The sequence below is a fragment of the Pieris napi genome, chromosome 8 (genome assembly GCF_905475465.1).
Source record: "Pieris napi chromosome 8, ilPieNapi1.2, whole genome shotgun sequence".
NCBI classification, from domain to species: Eukaryota; Metazoa; Arthropoda; class Insecta; order Lepidoptera; family Pieridae; genus Pieris; species Pieris napi.
Window position 1 is genome coordinate 4,203,802 of NC_062241.1, and position 27,962 is coordinate 4,231,763.

The 27,962-nt window shown below is 31.5% G+C and overlaps 1 protein-coding gene across 1 annotated transcript in view; it reads right to left on the reverse strand.

Annotated features, from left to right (window-relative positions):
• LOC125051552 overlaps positions 1 to 27,539 on the reverse strand; it is a 36,127-nt gene extending 8,588 nt beyond the window's left edge. Inside the window, exons 1-3 of the mRNA XM_047651944.1 lie at positions 27,426 to 27,539; positions 26,973 to 27,050; positions 200 to 269 (exon numbers count right to left, since the gene is read on the reverse strand). Of these exons, the coding sequence (XP_047507900.1) occupies positions 200 to 263 (64 nt within the window). The 5' untranslated portion in view covers positions 264 to 269; positions 26,973 to 27,050; positions 27,426 to 27,539. The remainder of the gene's footprint in view (positions 1 to 199; positions 270 to 26,972; positions 27,051 to 27,425) is intronic.
• Between the last annotated feature and the right edge of the window lie 423 nt (positions 27,540 to 27,962).

Genomic DNA, 27,962 nt, shown 5'->3' on the forward strand with positions numbered 1-27,962 from the left:
GCGGTGAGCGCTGGGCCTGATTTCTTAAGTTCTCATGTAATTCTCATACGTGTACGAGTATATCCTTTTTTTAACATATATAATACGTATTTGATTGTCCTTGTTTTAAAAAATATAATTTTAAATTAAATTATGCCTATTTATTTTAAATTGGATCATCGCTTAAATATTACAAGAGTATTTTTCATTGAATACTTACCAACAAGCAAAATAGCCAAAAATATATTTGTCAAATTCATCGTGCCACTCCACCGCCACCGCATTTTAATCTGAAAAGATAATAATTAATGTAATTAACATCTTAAATTCCTTAATATCTGCTGTCAAAAATATTTAGATTACATTTGTTTATATGCTCTATATTAGGTTTCTATGGAATTAGAAAGTGTACGTTTATTTTTAAATATTATTATTTTATTCATAATTTAATCCTTTAGATTACAAAGATAATTGGTTAGTAAGTATAGCTTCAAAACGAATTTTAGTTAATCTATAACAAATATAACGTGCGACGCAAATATTTTAATTAAAAAAAATAAAAATAATAAAATTTGTCACTTCATGACCTGTGAATATTTCTATATTAAAGATTACGATTTAAATGACACAAGAAATGCATTGTTTTGCTGCTTTACAAATAAGTTTTAAGTAAAACCTTTGTTAGAGAGAATAATACAAAGTATTTGTATGTTTCTGTTTATTATTTTTGTTTAATATTATAATTCAATTCAATATAAGCTAATTGCATATTCACCCTCTAAGCTCATACGCACTATTTAGAAAAATGCATAATTATTTTGAATTCATAAGTCGAATTGGCGTAAGTGTTAATGCGTATTGTACAATGGACAATTTACAGCAATGACGGTAATATTAGTCCTGTGAGCCACGTGTAATACCTGCATGTATATTTTGTAAAGATACGTACATACGTAGATAGATAACAGACGAAAGTGGAGATAAGTCATGAAACAAGATGGTGGAGATATATTTAACACGATATAGTACGTGACACGTTTGTTATTTATCTTTCAAAAAGCGTATAATATCACAGGCTTATATTACTTGACTTTTAAAGTAGAATTTATTGTGTAATGGACTGAAAAATATGTTTAGCTGTGTCTATAAACAATGTTTAAATCATTGTAAAATCGTCGATTTTAAACGAATATTGTTTGATAATTTTGTTGATGTTCGAAAGTCCCTGCCATCATTATTTTTCGATTAATAAAATATCTAACAATTCAGCCTGTTTTTTTATAAATAAAAATAAAAATTTATTAACCTGTATCATGGAGTTTTGTAAATAATGCACTAAATAGTTTATATCCGAAGTTATTTTAATTTTACAGTCATACGAATAAAATCTGTTATCATATTACTAAGAGGAAAGATGTGCATTTTTGTATGGTTGTAAGGCGTAAACTCAAAACTAATGAACCGATTTCTAAACATCTTTCAACATTACAATATTTAGAATTAAGGTAAGGTCGCTAGTCTATATGATTAATTGTAATAAATATAACATAATATCCACACTGATCAATCATAATTTAATCTTATTTGCATAATATTAAAGTCATTCCATTGAAAGTGCTAAGATAGCAGAATAAGGAGCTTCTTTAATATGTCAAAGATCATACACCAGACACGTAATAATTACTTCATATTATAAATGATAATTATAGCTAGTATAATTCATTCTAAAAGTGATAGAGGTTCCGAGTTTCTTGCCGTCTCTTCACCAAACCGAGTTCTTAAGTTGTAGTAAATTTAAATGTGCTTTGCAAACATGTTTAAATTTACGGCTTCTTGATACATTTATATATTTTCTATTCATTAGTCGATATACGATGAAAATGCATTGCTTAACAACGGTTTTAACTTAGCTTTATCAGCTTTTATCTGTAAGAAACTGCTATGGCTATGAAACTGCAAGCTCAATTAGAAAAACTCGTTATAAAATTTGATCATACTAAAAGTGCATGCGCGAACATACCTATCGGCTATCGTTTGACTCATTTAAACGAAAATTACAGAGATAAAATGTATTATAATTATTCAATTTGGCATGAGTAGTGAGCAAATTTAAGCTACCAATTAAAACATTAAATCATTCGCGTTAGTTACCAAATCATACTTTGATTGACAATTTAATTAACCTTACAATAACAATTAGCGATTTTGTAGAATGACTCATGATAGATTTCGTGTGAAATCTTTATACGACTTCATGCTTTTCCTAAAAATATTTACATAACAGCGAAAGCTATATACCGAGATTCCAAACGATCAATTAAATGTCAAAGATCAATCGATTCAGATACGTAAGCATTATATCGCTACTGGTTTCATGCAAATTACTGGGGAGTACCGTTTGGCAAGTGATAAACACTGTTTCTCTCAACCAGGAAGGATGATTATCAAAGTATAGTGGCTTGACTGCGATTATGAAATCGGAATCTATTTTTGATCTATACATGGTATGTTTGCTTATAACCGAAGCTAGTTATTAAATTGATTACATTTGAATGTTAAATTATTTGAATAATAAATACATATACCTCAAGTTACTTTATCCGCTGCCGTACACTTTTGGAATCAAATGTAAGTTAGGAATATTGTATATTCTGGTTCAATTCTGATAACACACAAGTGTTGGAAATAAATATCTTTGGAAGGTGATACTTATTAAAAATATTAATTGTTAGTAATTAGTTTCTGGTTTTAAAATAGCTATATAAGTGACCAATTAACCCTAAATACAAGAAGTGTATCTGTTAATTGTCCCTTCTATGATAAAAAAGGTACTTGAGGTGTAATTCATTTGATTACAAATAGAGTTATCTTCCTGGTTGCGAGACAATGTAATTTCGTAAGGTTTTCGTTGAGTTTCCCATCAACAGATCCTATCAGCTCAATCGTTGCTCAGCTGTTTTAAAATAAGATTTTCGTGATGTTAAATAAGCAGAAGTAGTAATTGTAATGAGACGTAATATTTGGATTTGTCAGTAACATAATTTTATACAATAGATGTTTCATAAGTTTTTAGAATATTTCCTCACTCTAATAAGCCATTAAATGGGTTTATTATAAGCATAATATATATTTAACCTAAGCTTATCTATTGAGGGTCATTCAACCAAAGAATGTGAGCGTAGGAAATTATCAAAACAATGGTTCACGAAACAATAACTAGAACGTTTATCGAAACTGTTTTAAATTGCATGATCAAATCGTTTCTATCATCGTTCAAAAATTTGTGTAATAGAAAATTAAAGCACTATTACGATTTCACTATAAGTTTTTAAATTGTTAATAATTTTATCATAATTCACGATATTTCGTGTGCTTTTTGCGGTAGGGTTTCACTCTCGGTACAGTTTTATGACACGGCCCACAAATATATTGAATAAAAAATATAGGTTGTCTCAAAAGAAAGTTTACATTTTAATTCAGAGCGTTATGTGAAAATGTTAAACGACTTCTTGATGCCTGAAATTCAAAATTTTTCCTGGCTTTAACCAAAGAACATGGTTGCAGCAGGACGGAGCAACGTCACTCACGTCCAATACGTCTCTGTCACGAGTTCGTGAAATTTTCTAAGGCAAATGGATCTCCACTAGAGGTGACATAAATTGGCCTTCACGCAGTCCTGATTTAACCACTATAGATTTTTTCTTATGGAGTTATTTTAAATCTAAAGTCTACGCCAATAAGCCGACTTCTCTGGCGCAATTGAAAGAAAATATCCGTCACGAAATGGCAGCCATCACTGAGTCCACCTGTCGAGCCGGCATAAGTAATTTTATTGTTCGATTAAATGAGTGCCGCGAACACGCGGGTTTACATTTGGACGGTATTATTTTTAAGAAATATATTTCCAAAATTTAATAATGAATAAATACTTTTTTGATACACGACTTCCTTTTTTTTAATCGATCAACTAAATATGAACTTTCTGTTGAGAAACCTTGTAATTGTTTTTTTTACGCAACTTCATTTACATTACAGACCTTAAAACATAGGTTTATTAGGGGAACGTAGTATTTAACAACTTTAAACCCACAAATGTTATTTTAATTTTTATTTTTAGTACCACAGCTAAAGGTCACAGGTAACAATCATTAGATTGAAGACGAGAAACAATGATGCAACATTTGTTGAGCACTTCCTAAACGTGTTTTACAATTGATAAATAGATTAATGCCTTCACCACAGAGGTCATACATTGTTACAATATGATTAAAATGTAATTGAAGTTGATTACTATTGTTTAAAGATAATTTCATGCACAATTTGCATCTACTATTTTTAAGTTACGTAAATTTTCTATTTTTATGCAAAATATCGTGTATTCCCGTAGCATATTTGCTAATCTAACATACATATATGACCTTGAACGTCTATTTTATAAGAATATATCAAAACTACACTCGTGAACGGGTGCTCCTTGTGGTGACTGGTCGTACTTAATCCGTGTATGCGGTGATGTTAGTTATTTCGACTATCTATTTGCGTGTTGTTCTCACGAGAATGTAAGTGCGTGCCCCTTTTTCACCATGCCTCCTGCTGTTAGAGGACAAATCTTTGTTTTAATTAATTTTATTATAATTAATTATTTAAGATGTCATGTTAAATAGTAAAACAAAAAAGTCTACAATACTTTTAAAGCAATACTATTGTAGGTTAATTATGTTAGTAACCGTGAATGTATGCTTTAAAGGTTCTTAAATAGTATAGAACGCTGGCTGAAGTACATTTTTGAATAAAGCTTTTAGGAACATATTCTAAATTAAAATTGTAATTGCTTGGTATAAATCTATTGCTAATCGACAGTTGAAAGCTGCAGAGGTCACGAGGCAGCTTTTACTTGAACTTTCCCTTAGGGCAAGATGCACGGGTCGACACGGACGTCCTATACTGTCGCTTTTATATAGAACTAGTTGCTACCTGCGGTTCCACTCGCGTATTTAAGACGAGGTATTTAATCGGTATTAATGTTTTTAGACGTCACGAAAAATATTCTTTTATTAAAGGATTGTATGTCAACCATAATAGATATACAATAAATATACAGTTGTAGTCTTTGTTTAAACTTTAAAGAGGAACACTTCCTTCGTACATTATTTGCGTCTCAGCTGTTCTCTAAGGGTGAGATTAAAAAACGAGACTTAACGCGAATTTTGACCCCGTATTTCAAAATCCAATACATTTTCTGAAATCTGAATCTTCTCTCTCATACGTATATATGAGCGTCATGCTCAGCAAGGATTCATCTGATGTGGACTACCTATCTATTTCCACCAGTTTCTGTCTAGCGCCTCTAATATTGTAGTGTCTGAATGTGTCCCTAATCAATAAAGTAATTAGTCCCCGGTTTGCAAGAAAGTCTATAATCTTCCTCGACAAATCACAAACCACCTACAACACAAAAACATCTTTTTAATTCCAACCAGTAGCTCTTGAGGTTAGCGCGTTCAACGTAACAAACTTTTCAACAATATAGCCATAACCTCCCATTCAAATGATCTATTTTTATTTGTCTATTATAATAGAAATAAAGTGATAAATAAATCAACTAAAGTATCCCAATGTCTCTACATATATCGATTTATACGTATCACATATAGTTGCCGACTTGCGGTTTTCCTCTCAAGGTCAAACAGTAGCTTTAATAAAGATTAAGATAGAACGTATGGTAATTGTATAAACAATGAAAGGCCGTGCGTAATCTCATTTCACGCCCGTTTGTCTATCAAAAGGCAATCGGCATCCTGAGCCGTTCATCGGAAATAGTGCGTGAAACGTTTTATTCACAATAACAGGTGGTAATTGTTGTGCGCATTCTTCCAACTGCTGTGGATAATCTTAATATTGTTAGAATTGTCAGTGGATAGTCAATAAATGTATTTATTTATTTTTATTTTATTTATTTACACTTCGTTGCAAATAAAAGAAACACAATACATAAAAATTATAAGGGATGCAACGGGCGGCCTTATCGCTAATAAGCGATCTCTTCCAGGCAACCCTAGTTAAGAAAACTAAAAAAAAAGAAACATGATGCGTGCGAGAAGTGCAGAATCCTTAATCTAAAGTAATACAAAAAAAAAATTAATAACAAACTAAAAACTTAAAAGCTAATCTTACAAATACATGAACAGCGAATAGTGATGTAAAAGGAAACATAAGAATTATACAAGTCACGATTGATGAGGATAGGATAAGGTTAAGAAATGATTATACAGAAGAGTTTTAAAAGATGACAGAGAGGTAGCCAATCGTACGGAGTCAGGCAGCGTATTCCACAATTTAATGGCGGAGATCGTAAATGAATTGCCTAAGAAGGATGTAGTCTGTTTTTGAAGTATGAATAGTGCGTGAAACCTGTTGTGCGTGCCTGTTTTTGAAGTATGAATAGTATGAAGGTTTCGTACCGTTTTTTTGTTATAAATCATGTAAGTTATATTAAAATGAAAATAGAATTTTTGCTTTCAAGTGCAATATATTGAAGCAACAATGATTTATTTGCATTAAACAATAAAAATGTTTTACTAAAAGAGATAATGATGATAGGAAAATGAATGAGGCTCTATTCTTGATGTACTCCGTAACTTCCATTCCATAGGATTTTTAATATCATTTATCACTGTAAGCTAGTAGTAGATACCCCTTAAATTTTAGGTATTTAAGAGAACTCTAAAATAATTGGAAATTAAATGTAATGTAAAGTACTTGCGGAAATGTAGTTCGTAAACCCATTTATTTGCCTTGCTTTTCGGCTTCGCTATTAAGCCTCTTCAAAAATATTTTTTAATAATGCATATGCATCTTGACTCACTCCAAAATTTAGGTAAGCTTTCACAAAGTTAGGTGATTGAATAACGAATATAAACTTTCAATTACATTTGTGGTCAATGCGAAATATTCGTGATCACTAGATTATGACCGTAAAATGCAATCATTATTAGGAATAGGAATTTTTGATACAGATTCGATATCTCGGTCGCATAATTTATGATAGTTATGTCATTGATCACGAAGTCAGTGGGATGATACAATTAGTTTGTGGTGCAAGTTACAAACTTTAGGTTAATTAAGCGTTACACGTTTTTTAAGCTCCCCATTTATTGGCTATGGCTCCCCTAATACACGCGAATTTATTTAGAAAGCTGGTGCTTTCCAAGCTCAACGATAAGTATCGAAATACAGCGAGGAAATGCTGCCAGCATTAAAGGTACACTGCCACAGGGACCAAACTTTTTACATTTATTTTAGTTTTCTAGTTATCCATTTTTAATTATTAGTTTACTCATGTCATGAAGATATTTTCCTTTAAAGATAAATCCAGTAATATAATTAAAATCCTGTTGTACTAAGTTTTTTGGTGTGGACAAATAACACATGTTTTGAACCACGTAATAATATGTTAGCTACTAGTGATACAGTCATATGAAGTGTTATCTATGGCACATTTTTATATTTATTTTCTAGTCTTATTTATTAATGTCTAAATTTAAAGCGGCTTGGCCTCATTTGCAGACCGTCAAAGCGTCAAAAAAGTTTTATAAACCGCTATTTCTTATAACTTGTGCATCGGTGATCTATTGATGCATCCTTTCTATTTGAAAGTGAACCTTATGTAACGACAGTCCGACAAAGTCTCTTAAAATTATCTCCGACAAATCACTCTACGTGATGAGGTCTATAGAGCATTCTTTCTATTATATCTGAGTCATTTGTCTTTCTCATTGATGGATCATGTCAAATCAAATTGTTATATAAAACTATGATGTATATAATATATAAAATATTGCTCTTCTAAGCGAACTCTTTGTTGTATTTCAATGCGAATTCATTATTCGCTCACTGCGTTCTTGTTTATTTATATCCATTATCGAATTTTTTTAATAAAAAAACCATTACCGCTACAACCTTTTAACGTCTGGGTCTCAGATTCCTGTGATCATTTGCTTCTTCTAATGGGTATAGGTGATAAAAACTTTAGAGGTGTCAAGGGACACCCGGATGGAACGAAATTCCTTTCGATTAATTTATATGTTAATTGGTATCATAACAGTATGATAGATTTTCTCGACACCAATCTTACGACGAAAAAAAAAAGCCAGCATCACGAGGTGTACCCAGGCGGTCACCCATCCAAGTACTGACCTCGCCCGACGTTGCTTAACTTCGGTGATCGGACGAGAACCGGTGTATTACAATAGCAAATAGCAAAAAGTGTCGTGACAACTTTTCGTAAGAATTTTTTCCGTCTAGCCCCCTTTCACAACGCGCGATAAGGAACTTCGTTCCAATACTACTGTGCCTGACAAACGCCGTCGATTATTCGGGTCTAATGTATGCCGGTTTCCTTCACCGTAGCGAGTGTTAAATGCGCATATAGAAACTCCATTGGTGCACAGCCGAGGTGCACACCTGAACTACGCTGGAGTTAAGGTCAATATAGCACTTATAATATTATTTGATACAAAACTAATATATTGGTTATCCGTCGAAACCTTATCATGGGTAAATTTCCTTTATGCATTGCCTTTTGTACCTCGAAACTAATATTGTTTATTTATTAACATATTTTATAAGATAATTGACATAATTAAATGAAAAGGTGGGCAACTGGGGGCCTTATTGCTTTCGAGCCATCTCTATCAGGCCACCACTGTGAGAAAAACAAATTAAATTAGGTAAGCGTAAGTGCAAAAATACATGTAGTTATTTAGAAAAACCGAATATAATAATGTACGAGAGTCAAAAGTGTGGATTAGACGGATTATTTATTACATACACAATATATAATTTTCTACAATTACAATGTAATATTTAAATACTCTTGTTCTAATATGTATGACAATAACTATGAAAATATTTTAAATATAAATCTTCCAGAAAAGAGAATAAACACTTTAGTTTTTTAATTAGGTTAGTATAGGTTGGTTTTAAACTGTTAAACCCATTTCCAATCATGCTCTCAAAACATTATATTTGTTATATTGCCGTAGAATTCAAGTGAGAGGCGCTTGAACTGTTTAATTAACGCTAAGATAAATAAAGCAAGTTTGGAGATTCCTAAAGGGGGCTGTGACCTCACCATTGTATGGAAATACGTAACCTATACGTAACTCACAGGCGAAGGCGCTATCATCTAGTAGGTACATTAAACGATGATAAAAATTATTCTCACTATATTACACTAGCGGTCCTACAACAGAGACTGTCACAAGAAAAATTTAAAAAAAAAATCTAAATCTAAACCATTCTCGAATCCACTTACGAGTTTAATTTATTAAATTTATTAATTAACTTTATATTATTATTATATGGTAAAATATTCTTGATTTAAAAAAAATGTTCATTAGATGTTAGTGAATGAGATTAACATGATGTTTTAATTTAAATATTATAAATAGATGCGTAATGCAGAACAATATAGCGTCCTTCATAGGCTTGCAATGCTTAACACGACTCTGACATTTACTTGGGGGCTTATTTTCGTGCATGTGATATTAATTTCATCGCACTAAAGAAGATTTAAGAGCTACAATATAAGTTTTGCATAAGTCGTGATCGATAAGCGGGTGTTAAATATTCATATGCTCTCGTTTCTAATCAGATAATGTTTTAACACTTTCAACATGTCTGGGAATTCGGAACTGTGTGTCATCTGTTTAAATGTTAGATCTTTTCATACGTTTTGTTGTGTAATTCCTCTAGATTTTACACCCAAACAATCAACAGCCCTGCGATTCTGTAACTCACTTTTCGAACTCACACAGCGGTTTTCGCATCGGCGGTCGCTCTCAAATCAGTCGTGAAGCAGTCATTTTATGATTTGGCATTCTGATAAACAATAAACTACAAGCTCCCACCTTTTCATGACACATGATGCGAAAACCGCAGTGTGAGTTCGAAAAGTGAGTTACAGAGTCGCAGGGCTGTTATCTGCTTATAGCATTCTATAGTTATCTTCAATATATAATTCAAATAATTTTGGTCTTAGGATGAATGTAAGAAATCAATGTTCCTTTTCTGTTTTTATGTAAGATTTATAAATGTTCTGTAAAAATGCTATGGAAAAATCTGAAGTGGAACCTTTGTGAAAATATGTTTGTGTGTAATATAATTAGCTACTGATATGTATAATTTCAAGCGTATATTTGCTACACAATAGTCTCGCAATCGTCCTCCGCCAGAGACAATAGTTCGCGCTAATTAAATATAATTATAACTTCGAAGAGAACATTTTTCGGTCAAGTACATTTACATGATGTTTTTAATGCTTTTAACCGTTTCATTTATCACGGGGTCAATTAGGTAGTTAGATTTTAATTAAATTTAAACCTTCGTGAAAGTGTCATTTAAATATTTAAAATCCTAATTAATTTACGTCACGTGGCAGAGTGAAAACAAAATTCTTATACTAGTAAAACTTCAAAGGAATATGTATGATTTCTACGAAATGTATAACGTATTAATAATGTAAATATGCAAAACGATTATGGTACCACTAGCGGTAACGAAAGAACAGATTTTGACATCGTTACATGAAATTGTGCTCAGAGATATTTGTAATAATCTTTTAATAATTACTGATTTGTATAGGTTAAGTTGGTTCTTTTAGATATTTTATTTTTGTTTTTTTGATACGCGTTTTGGGGGTTATTAAAAAAGTTAGCACCGTGTCGAGTTGCACAAGTCGACACTCGACACGCGTCAAAATGTCGTGACTGAAGGAATCGGACAGTTACATCAACGACAAACATCAGCGGCTTATATAAGTGCCACAATTAGCGAAGCCGTGGGAACCATTGTCTGTATTGGGACATCTTGAGATGTAGAACTAATTAAACTATATTGAAAGTTAAAAGGATGCAAGTGCATGAAAGAAAGTAAAAAGAGATTATTAGACAAGAATGCACTACGAACGGAAAGGTAAGACAGAAAATTGATATAATCTAAGACATCCGCGCGTTTAACACTCAAGAAAAGCTTCGCTAGGAAACCGGCATGCTTTCGATCCAAAAAGTTGACAGCGTGTCTCAGACGGCTGATCACCTACTTGCCTATTAGAAAAAACTCGAAACCGATACCGATACAATCTGAAGCTTAGACGATACACTTTTGTCACTTGTTTTTTTATTGATATAGCACGTGATATTATTATTGATATTGCCTAACAAAGTCCTTCACTACTGGTGACTTCACTGGTAGAAGATTCGATAAGATCTCAATTAAGGTTATTTTAGGATGTTTTACGAGAGAGACACATGGCATACATAATATATACTTTTTAACATAATAAAAATTAACATATTAAGTGCCTTTTAAAGTTTATTTTTAAAAATATATAGGTGTAACTACAAAAGACTGGAACGTCTAGACTTCTTTTTCAATATGGTAAAGGTAAGTTATTTTGATTTTCGTTTGTTTCGAATTATATAATTAATTGTATTGTATTAATTGATTGACTTGAAGTCTGACAATATGGGACATCCAAAGTTAGAGGGAAGACATAATTTTCTGTTTCTTATATTGAATTGAACCAAATAAGGCTTCAATGTCTTCTAAACTGAAATCTTCACCAGGTACCTAATTTGCTCTGGCACTCTGACACAAACTCCCAATAGCATTAGCGATAGCTATCCCAACTTCAATCTTGAGTTTTTGATCCCTACGACATCAGCGCCACAGATATTGATACCGAAATTGCATACAAAATCGTCAGGATCGTTATTGGAAGTACCAGTATTCCAAGTAATTATTACTTATTATATTTCTATAGTACACAATAGAGAAAGATTTCCAATTTCATCACAGTTTCCACAAAGTTTATGGCTTAGATGCAATAACGTAAACAAGACAATGTGCTATGAAATTTTATTAAACCGTTAAATTCATATGCAATTTGTAACGGTTTAAAGTTTATTCTCTCACACGTTTTGTTTTATTTAGTTTGTTAAAATGTAGTAAAAATTAACTAGTTTTGATATATGTGTATTTAAGTGGGTTTTCTTGGTGTTAATGTTATCGAGCAATGGACGTGTAAATATATTGATTTGTAGGTACATTATTAATAATTTGAAATATGAATTTTGTAACTACTTCTAGTAGTAGTCACTACTATATTATAGTCATATAACTATAGTCTATGGGTCTCTTTGCAGAGAGGTTTACCATAACGAGCTAAAACAGCCCTTCTTAAAAATTATACCTTTTGAACCTTTCAGATTAATCAAAAACGTCACACTGAAGTAATTTTAAACCGTACTTCTTTACGCAATACAATCAAACCTGAAGCCGACTATTCTTAATGAGACATTAAAGCACCATGCTATCTTCTACTCAACTATCGTTATTAAAATTTTATGTGTATGTAGAAAACTAAAGCAAATTTAAAATTTTACTTTTAATGCTAGCAGTATTTCTTCGCTGTATTGCGATACTTATTCGTTGAGCGAGAAAAGCAAAAGTTCTAGGGTCTCCGGTCCTACCTACCAGGCGCCAACTTAAATCTTTAATTAGCGTCTCTGTCACTTCGATTCCACGCCCCTAGAGAATCTACCCCAAAGGGAACAAAGTCAAAGTTGGAGAAAATTTTAAGCATTTTTCTTTGCTTAATATTTAATCTTTTAAATGACAAATATACAAGTGGTTAAATGTATTTTTTGAAGTTATACTTATTTATTTAGGTGCGTTATGAAAAATTGATGAGAGTGAAATATTACGATGCGCGCGCACCGTGACACAAAATTAACAGAATGAAGTTGCCCACGGAAGATGCTACGGCATTGGACATAATTTAAAAACAACATTCGAATAATAATAGAATTTATGTCACACTTAATGTAAGAGAATAATAATAAATATTTATTTATTTAATTTTTCAAATGTACACTGAACTTTATTGACTATAATGACTCCTTTTTCAGTCTTTGATTATTTCATTGTAATTAATTATTTGCATGCAATCAAAAACTATTTTTAATAATACCAAAGAAGTATAACTTCTTACGCGCGTACATAAGTACACGCACCCTTTTTTCTAACATAAAACTCATTCAAGAACAAACCCTGACCTTATCACCGTGACTTAAAAGTTAAGTGAACCTATGAGTAATTAATATTGCACTTGAGTGCAGGTTAGCATTTAAAATACTCGTCAACAGCCATATTGCATTTAACCACTTTAGATTCAGTATGATCAGTAGTCTTGATTAGTCATAAATTAAAATGCTCTTAACGCTTGATAGATAGTTTTTTAAGGCACTTTTTGTCAAGTACCTGAAGGAAATAGGCAGTGGCGTAACAATAGGGTGGCAGGGCTGGCAAAATGCCACGGGCCCCAGACCCAAGAGGGTCCCTGCCCAAGAGATATTATGTTCTATGGATGAATGTGAAGTCTCCAATACGCATTGCGCTAGCGTGGGTACCCCAGACCATTTGGATTTTGCGTTCCGCAAAGGAATCATTCCAGAGTTATTTCGAACTGATCCGACTTGGGCCTTTAAGAAAAGAGCGTACAGCGAACATTCCGGCGCGGCATAGCAGAGGACGGCGAGCACTGTATCGAAATGTTCCATATGCTAGTTTTGTATCATGAATCATAATTTATTTATTTATTTTCCTTTTATTTATTTATTTATTTATTTATTTATTATATTCATACAAACATTTTACGCGGATGTTAATTCAATAAAATCAACTTGAACTATAGTTTCTGCAAATTACTTCCTCACAGCTTAAGTCGGTCCACTAATCTTATTTAATATGCTACGAATATCTTCGCATCACTTTTTGTTAGAGTAATTCTATTTAATATTTTTTTACAATATCATCGTTATATGCTTCTTTAAATTAAAAGCACCAAAGAAATGTTTATCAAAATAATAGGATTTGATAGACTACAGCAGTCTACATCCTTGCACGATATCAAAATAAAATTATAATTCTAAAAAATTTAATATAAATCTTGTAGGATACTAAAAAGATTTAGATTATTTAGATGTAATGAGTAATTTTTTATTGCACAATATTTTAATATTCATACGAAATAATGACAAGATTTAAATTGATAAATATTCACTTAACGGTAATGTCGGTAAAAAATATGGTAATATACCATTTCATAATAATTATAGTTAATAATGAGCGGTTTAAAATGTCAACACTATGTCTTGATGGTATTTGACAGAACTTTAATAGGTTCTTAGAAAAATGATCTACATTTTACTTCGTAGTAATATTGTGTTTATCATAATTGAACCAGTGGCGCTACAGCCTTTTTAGGTCTGGGCCTCAGATTTCTATATCTGTTTCATAATCATTATTTATCAATCTAATAGGCAATTAGATGATCAACCTGCTATCCCTAACGCACGCCGTCAATTTTTTTTTAAGTCTAAGGCTAGCCGGTTTCAAGTCAAGATGTTTTCCTTCACAATTCGAACGAATGATAAATGCGCACATAGACTGAAAGTCCATTGATGTACAGCCGGGGATCGAATCGATCTCAGAGATGAGAGTCGCACACTGAAGCTTCTGAACACATCATAATTAAAAGTAAAAACTAAACTACTCGTAAATAATTCCGTTAACAATACAACGGGATGCTTATATCATTGCAATATGAGAGAAAGGTTAGTTAACTCGTGTAAGGACGTAAATGACGTCCTCTGATATTTTTAATTTGTGTGTGTACCTGTTGACCTTAAGTAAAAATAATATTGATGCGTTGATTTTTTTTACGTAGTTTTTAATTTTAATTATTGTACATTTGTTCCTCGTATTCCTGTTATTAAAGCTTTTTTAAACGTTTAAATTATCTTAAAACGTATATGTAAAATTACAAAAAGTATTTTGTATATATCTACTAGTGGACCCGACAGACGTTGTCCTGCATGATATTTCAAGCGATTAGTAAAGCAAAGTATGAAAGTACCGACTGCAGCGCCATCTGGCGGGCTGATTTGTGAATCTAAACCATTCCCAGATCCCCTTGAACACACACAAAAAATTTCATCAAAATCGGTCCAGTCGTTTGAGAGAAGTTCAGTGACATACACACTCACAGAAGAATTATATATATAAAGATTGGCGTTGCAACTCTTTATTGGTATAAGCTTCACGTTACAGAATATATATACTTTCTCACAGAAGATGAAGTATAAAAAAGTGTATAGGCGGTGTTCAAATGCATGATCAGAGTCGAAAATTTATCGCTTAATCACAAAGGTAACACTGTTGATGTAATATTTATTTACATAATAAACTAGATGAGGTCTAACTAACGCAGAACAAAGGTGATGGGAAAACCACGAAAAATATAAATTATAATTATATTACATACAGGTGTTTGGTGTAATGGCTTAATAAGCTTATGTTAAGACATAACAAATGAGGTATATATAATAAACGAGCATTGTTTTGGCAATTATTACATCATAAAAATTATCATTTAGATGTTACGCGTACTGGGAATAGTTTTTTGCTATTGTTTAAATTACAAATATATTTGTAAATTTTAAGATCTAGTTTATTAATGTAAACAGTATATTATAGCCTCTTTTCGGACATGACAGTATTTATTCTTTATTTTTCGTAGATTGTTCTTTTGTTCCACTTTTGCGTGTCCGTTTGCCAGATGGCAAAGGCCTCCTCCAATCTTCTCCATTCTGGCCTTTCTATGGCCACTATACCCCATGTTGTTGTCCCATCTTTTTTGTGGTCTACCTCTCTTTCTCTTGATGAGATGGAAAGAGAAAGAGAGGTAATGTAAACAGTGCCAAGTTTAAATAAAATCGAAATTTAGGCTTAATGAATGAAACGATCGAATTCGTTCTTCAATAAATTAATGCTATAGAACTTCAGTGATCAACGTTTAAAACTTTCCAGGGAAGTAGTTCCCTGCAGAAGTTGCAATAGCATACGGACAAATTAAGAAACTAACAAGTGTTTCATTAGTAATCGAATATAGGACTCTTTCATTCGTTTTTTATCACTTCTTGAAATGAAAGTGGGTTATCTATACTGCGCCTAGCGTCATCTTTTTGGTCTTAGACGCTCCCGAATGAACTTTATCATTAACTAGCGACCCGCCCCGGCTTCGTACGGATGCAATGCTGATACTAAATTCAAAGTGCTATAGAGTATAGGGACAACCTCGGCCTCCGACGCGCTGCGACCCGCAATTTTTAAATTTGTAATATCTTCGAAAATATTCATTTAAATCATATGCTGTAAAGATCCATATAGATCTATATTAAATCAACAATGTATTTAAGATATTTAATTGGATAAGGATTAATGCTGTATTGGTTAAAATCGCTTCGAAAATTAGCCATTATTTGTCGTAAAAAGTAAATGACAAAAAAAATTTATTGTGGGATATCCATAAGAGGTAGACATATACCATCGCTGTAGACTGTAGTTTTCTGTAGACCTTTTCAATGTGTACAATACTTAGTGCATTATTTTGATAAATCTCGTAGGGTTCGCAATGTAAGCGGAAAAAATGTAATTATTTACGATTTACGACATCACATTAGAAACCTAAAAAATAACAGTATTTCTCCATCCATATTTAATGGATTTTATTATACCTTCCTCTTCGATCAGTCTATCTATTAAAAAAAACCGCATCAGAATCCGTTGCGTAGTTTTAAAGATTTAAGCATACATAGGGACAGAGAAACCGACTTTGTTTTAAACTATGTAGTGATAATAATCGATTAGAATTATACATTTATTCAACGTAATTTTATATGTGAACACAAGTGAGCTTATGTTTCTTTTACCTTTACCTTAAATTCTGGTTTCACACCATCAATCAAAATGCCGATGCTTATAACATATTACGTGTCTATAATATTATGTATGCATAATGTAACTTTAATCAATGTACTGTAAAATCAATTTCTTTGATTGCTATGTAAGTGTGATGTACATAAGGTATGACAAAACAAACTGAATTTATTATTCATAATGCGTAATGTTTAGGGAAATACATAAATAGTTCAAAAACAAGATATGTTCAATATTAATATATGTTTGTGTAGAAAAAACAAAGGTTTAATTATAACATCGACTTGGTATTTTAGTGTTGATATAGAAGTGGTTTCGAGGTTATCGTTAGTTACTTAATCTGTCAAGAGATGGCGTAGCTGGTCCAAAAAATACACGGTCTTAACACAGTTAAATAAATAAAGTATATAAAGGTTACTGACCAGACAAAACAGACATGTTCTCCACAAATTCGGTCTTCTTAATTTGCTCCCTAAGTTAATGATTAGATAATAGTAGAGTACATAAGGACTGAGAACTTACATGGGAATAATTTGTGGTTTTCGAAAAGGTACCAATAAAGAAAAGTTGGTATGTTTCGGTCTGTGAAAATATATTTTTATTTATAGTAGGAATGTGATTTCTGATATAATTGCCACATTCCAATTGTACGTTAAAGTACCAATAGTTAATAAATATATATGCAAAAATATATCAGTGCTGGCATGAAAGTACAGGTTGCATTTTGATTGCAAAATCTACGTTAGATAAGAAGTTAAAAAGTCAAAGTTACATAGTATCGACAGCGATAATGCAATTCTTTTGGATGTATTTGAGTCGTTTCCTTATTTATGTGCAATAATGTCAAGAATTTACATACGGACGTCATTCGACACGCGCCGGCTCTCGTTGCAACATTAACAGGAAGTTGAAGAATCTAATCTCCTATTTAGCATTTTGTCAAACATTTACCTAATAATACTAAATAACATCTTTATCACTTGGTTAATATTTAACCCGCTTGTGGGGCAAATCTCTTTTGGTGTCTTCAACATATTTTTGAAGTAAAGCGGTTTTAAATCTTTTTACGTATGCGCCAATTTGAGTAAGTACATTTTTAATATTTCAATAGTGAAGCGAAAACCTTAAATATATTTTTGGTAGGTATTTACGGAATAAGTTTAAGGAATTAAATATTATTACACTATCTGGTCAATATATTCTTAAAGCCTTGTTGTATGTACAAAAAAATATAAACGATTTCAAAACAAATAGTGACTTTCACCAGTATAAAACTCGAAATAGAACTAATTTAAGCGTACGACCAACCAGGCTCCAGAAGATAAACCACTCCTTATATGGAAATTGTATTCGTTTTTACAACAAACTCCCAAGCGAAATTTAGAATTATCATTGAATAAATTGAAAACTCTCGTTAAACGTATATTAATCAATAAAGCGTTTTATAAATTTGATGATTATTTAAATGATCATAATTGTTGGGATTGATTTGCTCCAGTTCAAACAATTTGTAAGACTCAAAACTTGGCGATTAAAAAGAGTGGCGGAGAGTATCTTGCCAGTTCTTCTTGCCCGCTCTACGCCCTTGACTTGCGAACGGTTATATAATGTAAATTTAGAACCAATTAAACATCTTTTCTGTTGACGTTTATAGGTGTACTTGGAGGATCTATACGAATAAAGTTATGTTAAGTTTGAGTTTGAAGTATAATGTGTTTAACTTGTACCGGTAAAAAATACTACCTTTCCTTGATAATTGAGACGTACTTTCAAAATCGAGCCGTGACCTTTGCGTGTGACTATCGCATTATCGAGCTTAAATACGTAACTCGATATTTGATACCGTTTAAAGATATGAAACATCCTTTGTTGGAATTAAGGAATCAAACTGAAGTTTGTGTAATAAAGGTGAATTGGTCGAATTTTTGTAGCTGTATCGACAATACTATTTCACAATTAAATTTAAAGCTATTAATCATCACCGCTATGTGGAACCAGCTGCCCGTCGAGGTATTTCAAGAAAAGCGCTTACCAAATTATAAAACACCGGCAACGCACGCGAGACCATTGGCACTAAGTGTGCGCCATGGGCGGTATCAAAAAAAGGATATATGTCCTAGCTTTTTGATGTCATACATTCTTATAATATGTGAAAAGTTTGGGGAACGTTTTCGATGCAAGTTGGATTTTTCCGATGTCTTTAAGATTTAAATTTTCCTAGTTAACAACAAATATCCATTACGATTTGGTACCTCAACACATTGTTACAAGTTCAGTAAAAAGCATTTACCAAGATCATCTCCAGGTTTTAAACCGAATACAAATAATTGAGAGTAGACGTGATCTATAAAACGAAGCCGACCTTTACATTAGCTACTCTAGTTAACTAATAGGTCAACCGGATCGCAGGTCTCATGCAAGCCTAGACAGGCGTAATTCGCTGCAATTTTAATATTTTAATTACTCGCACAAGACGCACCACAAAATTAATTAATTTATATAAATTAATTAAAGAAAGAAACAAGATTTGATTAAGGAAGCGTTCAAGTATTACGTAACGAATTTTAGAGTGGGGGGGGGGTCCTTTTGTAAAACGTTACGATGCGGGGCGGGGATTGAATTACGCGTTATTGTTAATATTATTCGACTTTCCTGTACTTTACACCACATATTGGTAACTTTTAGGTATAAAGAGTCACTAGGTGGTCACGAAACGTTTTACTATACTGTACTTGGTTACAGAAAAACGTTACGGCGCGTTACATGGGGGGAGGGGGGGGGGTCAATAATCTAAAACGCCCCCTAAAGCACACATAGGTACATGTAATAAAAATACATACACTGAGCCTGACTTTTATCAAAAATGGGCCCATCTCAGCTTTAAGTTGCAAATCATCATTTATTCATACACTACTAAATAGACGCAAATCACAATAAATTTTACGTTAATTCCTTTAAGTCGATTGTTTGATATTTACGCTAAACATTACACCTTATATAATATATTGAAATAGTTAACAAATTAAACAAGAAGTATTAAGAATAGTAAATAATTGAGATAATCTAACTTTCATTAGATGCGTGAGTTGCGCGGGCGCCGGCCGACGCTACACGCTAACTTTCCCTCTCCGTCAGGGATGCCACATTCTTAGAAAAAGGAACGGTATTTAAATATCTTTATCTTTTGTGCCAGAATGGAGGCCTCTACTGTCACTTACGTCACCGATTAGGTTTTTTAATATAGCTTTACTGAATGAAGGAAACCACATTTTTCATATATAAATTAGAAGAGGTTTAATAAATTCCCTACACAAAAAAAATAATGGAACGAATACTATATATAATTTCACTAACATTTTGTTTTAAGTTGTATTTAAGTGTAATACCATTTAATCCTGCCGTAAAATTTAAGTAAGATAAAATAATAGGTGACAAAAACAAGCAACTTTGGCGGCCCTATTCTCTTTGGATATGGTTAACCTTAACGAATTATACGTTAAATTATTAAACAAATATGCATATTTTCACGTACATCAAAGTATAGAGCCGTAATATGTGTATTTCTGACGTAATATACCTTAGATTCACCCAAAAAATTATTTGAAATAACTTTTTCAAACGGCTTAGGAGTACCATTATTAATATTAATTTTTATACTCAGTTTAGATGAGTAAATGAGGTTATTATAGCAAGTGATTTTTTTTCTAATAAATTTTCTTTAATATTGTATTAAAGCTTGCGCCTTGTTTAGAATGCCATCTATCATTTATATATTTATTCAAACGCATCGTCTTAGTATATAATCTTACAAAATGTTTTTTACAGAATTACTGTCGGATCTACACGAGTCTGTACATATCTAAGTATAAATAGTTTTTGTATAGAATTTAATCTAACAGAAAATAGATTGTTGTTAGCCATGAGCGACAAAGATGGCTAAGGATCTTCAATATCCTGAAATGACATTTATTTATTATTATAAATATTTGAGCCTTCATTTATTTTATTAGTATTAATAATAACACACGATCATGGCATTCATTTAAATCTCAGTTCATTTGTCGGCGAAGACGGCAACTGCGTATATTAGTGTTATGTTTATTTGTTATATTTTTTTCGAGATGTATTTTACGTATCAGAATATAGCCTTTTCTTCGTCACCTATTTTTTGTCATATTCAGTCCGGTTGAGCTTGTAAACAAAGATATATCTAAGCTATATTACATAAAACTGAGTAGAACTAGGAATAATAATATATTTAAAATACTAAAATAAATATATAAACCTAGTGAGGGCTTTGTCGAATTATGACGTATTATTAAATATCATTTTCTGTTTCTATCATTAAAAAATAGTATATCCGGTAGATTGGCATATTATTAAGAAGTTACTTTTGAAAAATGTTTTTAAAATGCTATATTGTAAAGTGAAATGTATGAGAATCGACTAATTATTAAGTATCAATTAAATTACAACAAAAAAATAACATAAAGAGTAATAATGATTAACAATTTAATATAATTACCTTCTTTTCCGTATTCTTTATTGTAAAGTTTAAGAACTAATTATATCCTTATTTATTGTGTACTTTTATTTGTAACAATAATTGTGTAATAAAGCGTAAAAATATTCACAAAAGCTTATTCAACGTCTAATAGTTTTTCTCTTTGCTCGGCCAGGTTTTGGTCCGTTCTTACAAAATATATGGAAAATAATACCAGAATCCGAGCAGCATGAATTTGTGGGGAATCCCAGTTCTTTAACATCATCACACACACACATCAATAGAAGACAAAAAGTAAAACATAATACAAATTTTGGGAAGAATTATACTTTAACAGCTCCTACTACTACTTTTATAAATAACGACACATTTATTCCTACAGACTATGACAACATAAATAAAAGTATTTACAGTAAATTTGTAAGCTGTTCCTTAGAGATGCGCTTAGCTATTTCTTCATCACCACCAAATGATGGGACCCCGGTTTAGGCCCTCTAGGTACAGTTTTACAAGATTACCTACTCTAAACTATTAAGTTTCAGACACTTGTCTAAAAACTACAATTTTTATTGTTCTACATTTCAAATTCAAATTCATTATTATTTATGCAAATTATATCATCCGTTTTACATAACACCGCACTCAGGCTTTTCCCATACGATACAATCTGTAACGTCGTTCTGGAGATACAGACAGACAGACAGATAACGGTCTATGGAGACGTGGGAATATCGTGGAGGCTCTATTTTATTACTACAACACGATTTTGTAAGGCTTTCTATTAGAAATCGCTGAAGCTAAGTTCAAGTACTGAAATTTAAGGACATTATATAATTTATATTATACTTGCGAACCCGACAGTACACACTTCGTAAATACAAAAAAATCGAATTATAAATTTATACTATTCTCGAATGCACTTGAACTCACACAACACATTCACATTACAAATAGGACACACTTCTTAATTGTATAAAAAAGCACCTATTAGCGCCATTTGATAATTATTTATTTGATATAATTGTGACGGTTGCTTACTAGAATATGTTCTCCGTTCTAATTCTGTAATAATTTTAAATAAAGTTACAGCCGCCCATAGATTTTAATCTTAACTTAATCCGTCGTCATCCTTTAGTTTTGTTAGGTTATTATATAACATAGTATTAAACCAATCCTTAATATATCGATAAATTAATGGCCAGTATAAGATATTTTTATAACATGTTTGAAATATTATTGACAACTGGAAAACATTGCAATTAAGGTGCAACAGATGTCCTATACATTCTAAGAATCATCGCAACGACTATAAAATTACATTAACATAATATTGCTCGTATATTTCACCATTAAAACGAAATAAGCGAGCTAATGATGTTTTTTGCTAAACATTGTGTGACATTATGCGCCATCTGTCAAAGGGAAGTTTAAACAGCACCTGAAAGCAACCTTTTATCAAATAACCAAATATAATAATTTTTCAAATATAGATTTTTTATCGTTTCGTCGTTATGTTTAGATTTATCAATTGCTAAACAGAATTTATAGGCAATATAATAATTATACAATTAAGTTTAGGTCTGAATTTTCTTAGTAGAATAGAAGAATAATTCTTAGTAGCACTAAAAACCGTTATTTAACCAAGGATCACGTTACATCTGACACATTCTTTTCTAAAGGCACGTGATAATTGACCTGATTGAGGCTAAAATGCTCAGATTTGAAATAGTTTGATTTCCGTAAGTAAGCGTTTAAAAACAAATATTTGTCTTGGGTCAGTGAAACAGAAATTAATTTATTAAGCATTATATATATAAGTCAGATCAATGTTTCTATATGTTTTTAATTTATATTTTATAACTTCCAGAGACGAATTATATAAAACGTATCTCTGTAAAGTGTATGTTATCCGATAATTCAAGAAGTTAATTCGAGTAAATGGGTTAAATAGCTGACTTGAAATCAAAGAGCACAGCTTTAAGGATAAAGTATTACGCATTATAGTATTACGGTTTACCTACTCTATTTTTTAAATAAAATGAAACAAGTATTTTCTCAATGTAATTATCTAAAGGTTAAGGTTATTTAATACATTTTGGATTCCTTATAATTTAGTGTTAAAATTACGGTGACTTTAGTTATTAAGCTTAATAATTAATAATTTTCATAGCGTAAAATCACCTGCATCTTGAGCACACCCCAAATACACCCTCACGTACATACGTACCTACCCTCACTTTTACACTATCACAAAACACGGCCAAATTAGGTATAACTTAGTTTAATTGTATTGAATAATTTTTGTTTTATTTTCCTTCTGTAATATTAGTACCTTTTTGTTTATATTATGTATTCCATCTTAGGTATATGTTTAGTATAAATTTTTTTATTAAATATAATATATGTTAGCTGTACGAAATAAATAAATATTCTTTCTATTTTCTAAATTCAACATTTTTTTATTTTTTTTTATTTATATTTTTTCTCATGATCCGATTTAGAATTAGAAACTCTAGCAGATATCTATGCTATGTATTTGGGTAATTCGTTGTCCGTACGTATCCGGGAGCGGCGATTCATTTTATATATTTTTATAAGACATATATTATATATAAATATATATTTATTAATGCGTTAATAATAGTGTCGCAAAGTCCAACAAAGCTGAGTACTATATAAGTAATACAGTCATTTTATTAGTAAAATCTAATCTAAACTAAATAAGCGAGATGATGCGTTCACAAAGAGTAATGATTATTGCCTGCGATGGGCAATTTCCCTAAAGGTCGCTTCTGAATAGTACCGGTCCACACACAACGCATTGCGAAATATGTGCAAGTTATAAGCAGAGAGCGATACAATAACCTTGAAGACCGCTAATGAAAAGTCTAAAAAGTTTTATACTGTCGATGAATAAAACCTCTTTTTTTCATAAGGTTAAGTATAAAAAATTTTTTTTTGATAAACAATCGCAAGAATGAACATAATTATTACACTGTTTTGACCTCATTCAACTGCTATGAAACACAATTTTATGAAAGCATCTATAAGTACATATAAATATGACAACCAAGTAACAATTTTTTATTTCTAAAAAGACAAAAGATATCAAATATTTTCCAGATAGAGACAGTTTTTGTTGGAAAATTCAATTATTTGCCGTTTAAACCTTCCCTGAACTTGCAGAAGATTCTAATCAGCCAAATCAGTCCAGCCGTTCTCGAAGTTTTAGCGAGACAACAGCAATTCATTTATATATACAACGGCTTCGATTGTTTTTTTCAACTACTCCTACAATTTGCGCCATCCGTGAATTAGTTGTCAAATAACGCAACGCATGGGCGAAGGTGGTTAATCTTATTCAATACAGTGCTATTTGCCGCCAATCATCGACATTAGTGATTCACGCCAATTACCAATAATGAATAATTATTGGCTTAATAATTTAATAACCTCAGGCCTTTTATAGGATTACATTTCACAAATTTAAAATTTGCTTAGAAATTATAACTACGTTTTTCTGATATGGTACTATGACGCAAGTGATTTCAATCTTTCAAAACTTTGAGTAAACGCACATATTCGCACTAAGCATTAACATAGAGATCCTAGGTTCTATTTCCGCCAAAAATACCCCTATAGAGGGGTTATATCAAAGAACCACATATACCACATAGACTTCACTGCAGTTTTTCTTGAGCTCATGTTAATCATTAGAAATTCCAGGATTCGAGATTAAAATAATAATAAATAAATATTTTCCTTTATTGGCTTAAAGTGATTTTGTAATAACGTTGTTTAGTGTGCTAAACAAATAAATAGCAAACACTGATGGAAAAGAATGAATTATGTTCGTTTGTCCGTTTCATATATGTACTCTCTTTAGAATCAGGAAGCACTTAACTTACTCGTAAGTAGGGAAAACCAGCATTGCTATACATTTTAATACCGTAAACAATCAGAAAATGTATAAAACAGTTTAACATTTCAAAGATATGCAAGGACGTAAATACTTTTTAAGGAAACGTTGATTATAACTGGTACACGAAAGTGATAAAAACAAAAATAAATTTATATCCTTCAATGAATAGGGAAGTGCCCTACTTGTTGTACTTGTTTTTATTAAAATTTCAACGATAATCGCATTGATAAGATGATGAAACTTATTTCACTTTGTCATCATATCATAACGCATGACCTCAGGAGGAGTCGCACCTTAAAGTTACTATGCCAAAACTGCTCAATCTTATATTAGCAGGCGAAGATATCGCATTTAAGAAGTAAGAGAAAAGGATTGAGATACAAAACCCTTTCTTGGAAATCGAGACTCACCCTACTGGTAATACATACAAAGACAACGTAATCGAAGATACAAATCTTAATCCGTTGTAATCATAACAATTTAGTTGACTCATCATAGTTTCCTTGATCGAGTTTCTTATAAAATAATATTTGTCATCTATCATTAGGTTAATTTTTCTAGGTCAGTCGGTTCTAAAGCAAATCTGTGACAAGTATTTGTAACACATTTGTCATTGTTATCTCACGAGATATGATTGTAAAAAACGCGAGAATATTACAAAAAGGTATTCAATGAAAGATAAATAGGTTATTTATGGTTTACTAACATTGTATTAATTCAATTAAGAGTTTTCGTATAGTTTACTAATGCAATATTTTGAAAATGAAGTTTTTCGAAACATATTCTTTTTACCTATGTACAATGAAAATGACTATTCCTCTTGTATCGTTTTATCGTAATTTGTAACCGTAGAGATTAATTATTCACAAATTTTATTCAATTGATCAATTTGGTGTACGGACTACCCGATACCCAATTGTCACAAATGAGCCTTATCCTAAAATATTTATGATTATATTCTATCTAATAATATTTTTCTCTTTCAGACCTTGGTACCCAAAAACAATGAGAAATTTATGAATTATAAACATTTATTTTCAAAATCTTGACCCCATTTTGTGAAAAGTTTGGTCAAATTACAATTAGCAATAATGTGTGAATAAAAACAATATCACATGGGAAATACTTGTGTAACGTGCTGTGAGAACGGACCGTGGTCTCGTGGCCTTGAAAACCTTCACTCACGAGCATCCCTTGCTTGCTTTAGCCAAAATTACAATAAAGCTTAATTATTGTGCTTTGGTTACGCCTGAAGTAATTTAAAAAGATATGTATTACATATGTTCCTATTATGAATATAAGATGCATTTAAAATATATTTTTTGGTTGTATTCAGTGGATACTATTCTAGTTCAATTACAATTAAGATGGTAACATTTAGTACAGATATCGGAAGAAATAATACGGCAACATGAAATATTTTATGACTTGCCGGTATGGTAATTTGACACAATGCTTAATTAATTTAAATCACACGAACTAAGCAAACATATTCCAAAGTATGAAGTTATAATATCTACGTCCGCACGCGTAGCACAAGAGTTTTATAGAAAAGAGTTCAACGCGCTCTCGCGTGCAAAACTGCAGTGATTTATTTGTCATTCCTACTATTATATGACTTGCAAACATGATATAATAATAATTTATCATAAAATTAAGATTCATAGAAAAACAATATTTACATCCAACATATTTTAAGGTTTATAAGACAATATTTCAACTTACCAAAATAATTCTCCAAAACAAAAACACAGCTTAGATCACTGCACTAGAACACAATTACTTTCAAACTGTTTATAGAATCTGAAAAAGCAAATTAAAATGACATAATCTAACTTAATACTGTTCCTGAATTGTATAATAACGTTGGTATATAAAAAATTATATTGTCGCAGTGCGCTGTGGGAAACACGCAGTTGCGCAAAATGTATGTAATTAAATTGTTACTGTTTTAGTTCATTTTAGATTTTGTTCTTAAATATTAAGAGATCACAATTGAATTATTTTTATTTACGCTCGTAAATATTATTCAGTTACCGTTAAATTTTAAGTTTAAATAAAAATATTATTAAAAAATCAATTATAAAATTTTATGAACTGTAAAAATACTTCAGCAATATTAAATATTGATCAAACAAACAGTTTGAAAGGACACTTCGCGAATAAATAATATTGTACCGTAAGTGAAGATGTCCGTGAGAGGATTGGATGCGCACTGCAGCGCGGCTGTGCTCGCGCACACCTCAACGAGTGGGGAACATCTTAGTAGAAAGTAAGGGTGCTGTGTCAAGGCTCGCCATTTTCTATTGTTTTATTTCGACATTTTTTGGATACCGCTTCTTAGATGGATTCATTACTTTGTTTATATAATTAACCTTTCGTTTGCTGTATTTTTTTTTAATTTGTTGGTTAGGGTATATTTTTTGATACTGCAAATTTTTTGTGGACTTCCAAATCTAACTAATTATCTTTTCATTGGGAATATATGAGGATCTATATATACAGAATAAACAGACTTAAGGCAAAACGCAATCACATTTGAAGATACTTTTCCATCTATACGTACAATGGTAAGATTAAGATTTAACATTTTATACTAAGACCATAAACATGTTAACATGACATTCAGTTGGCAATTTTTTATCCAGGGATTCATTGGAAAAACAAAATAAAACATGACTTCCACAACAAAATGACAAACATACCTATTTTAAT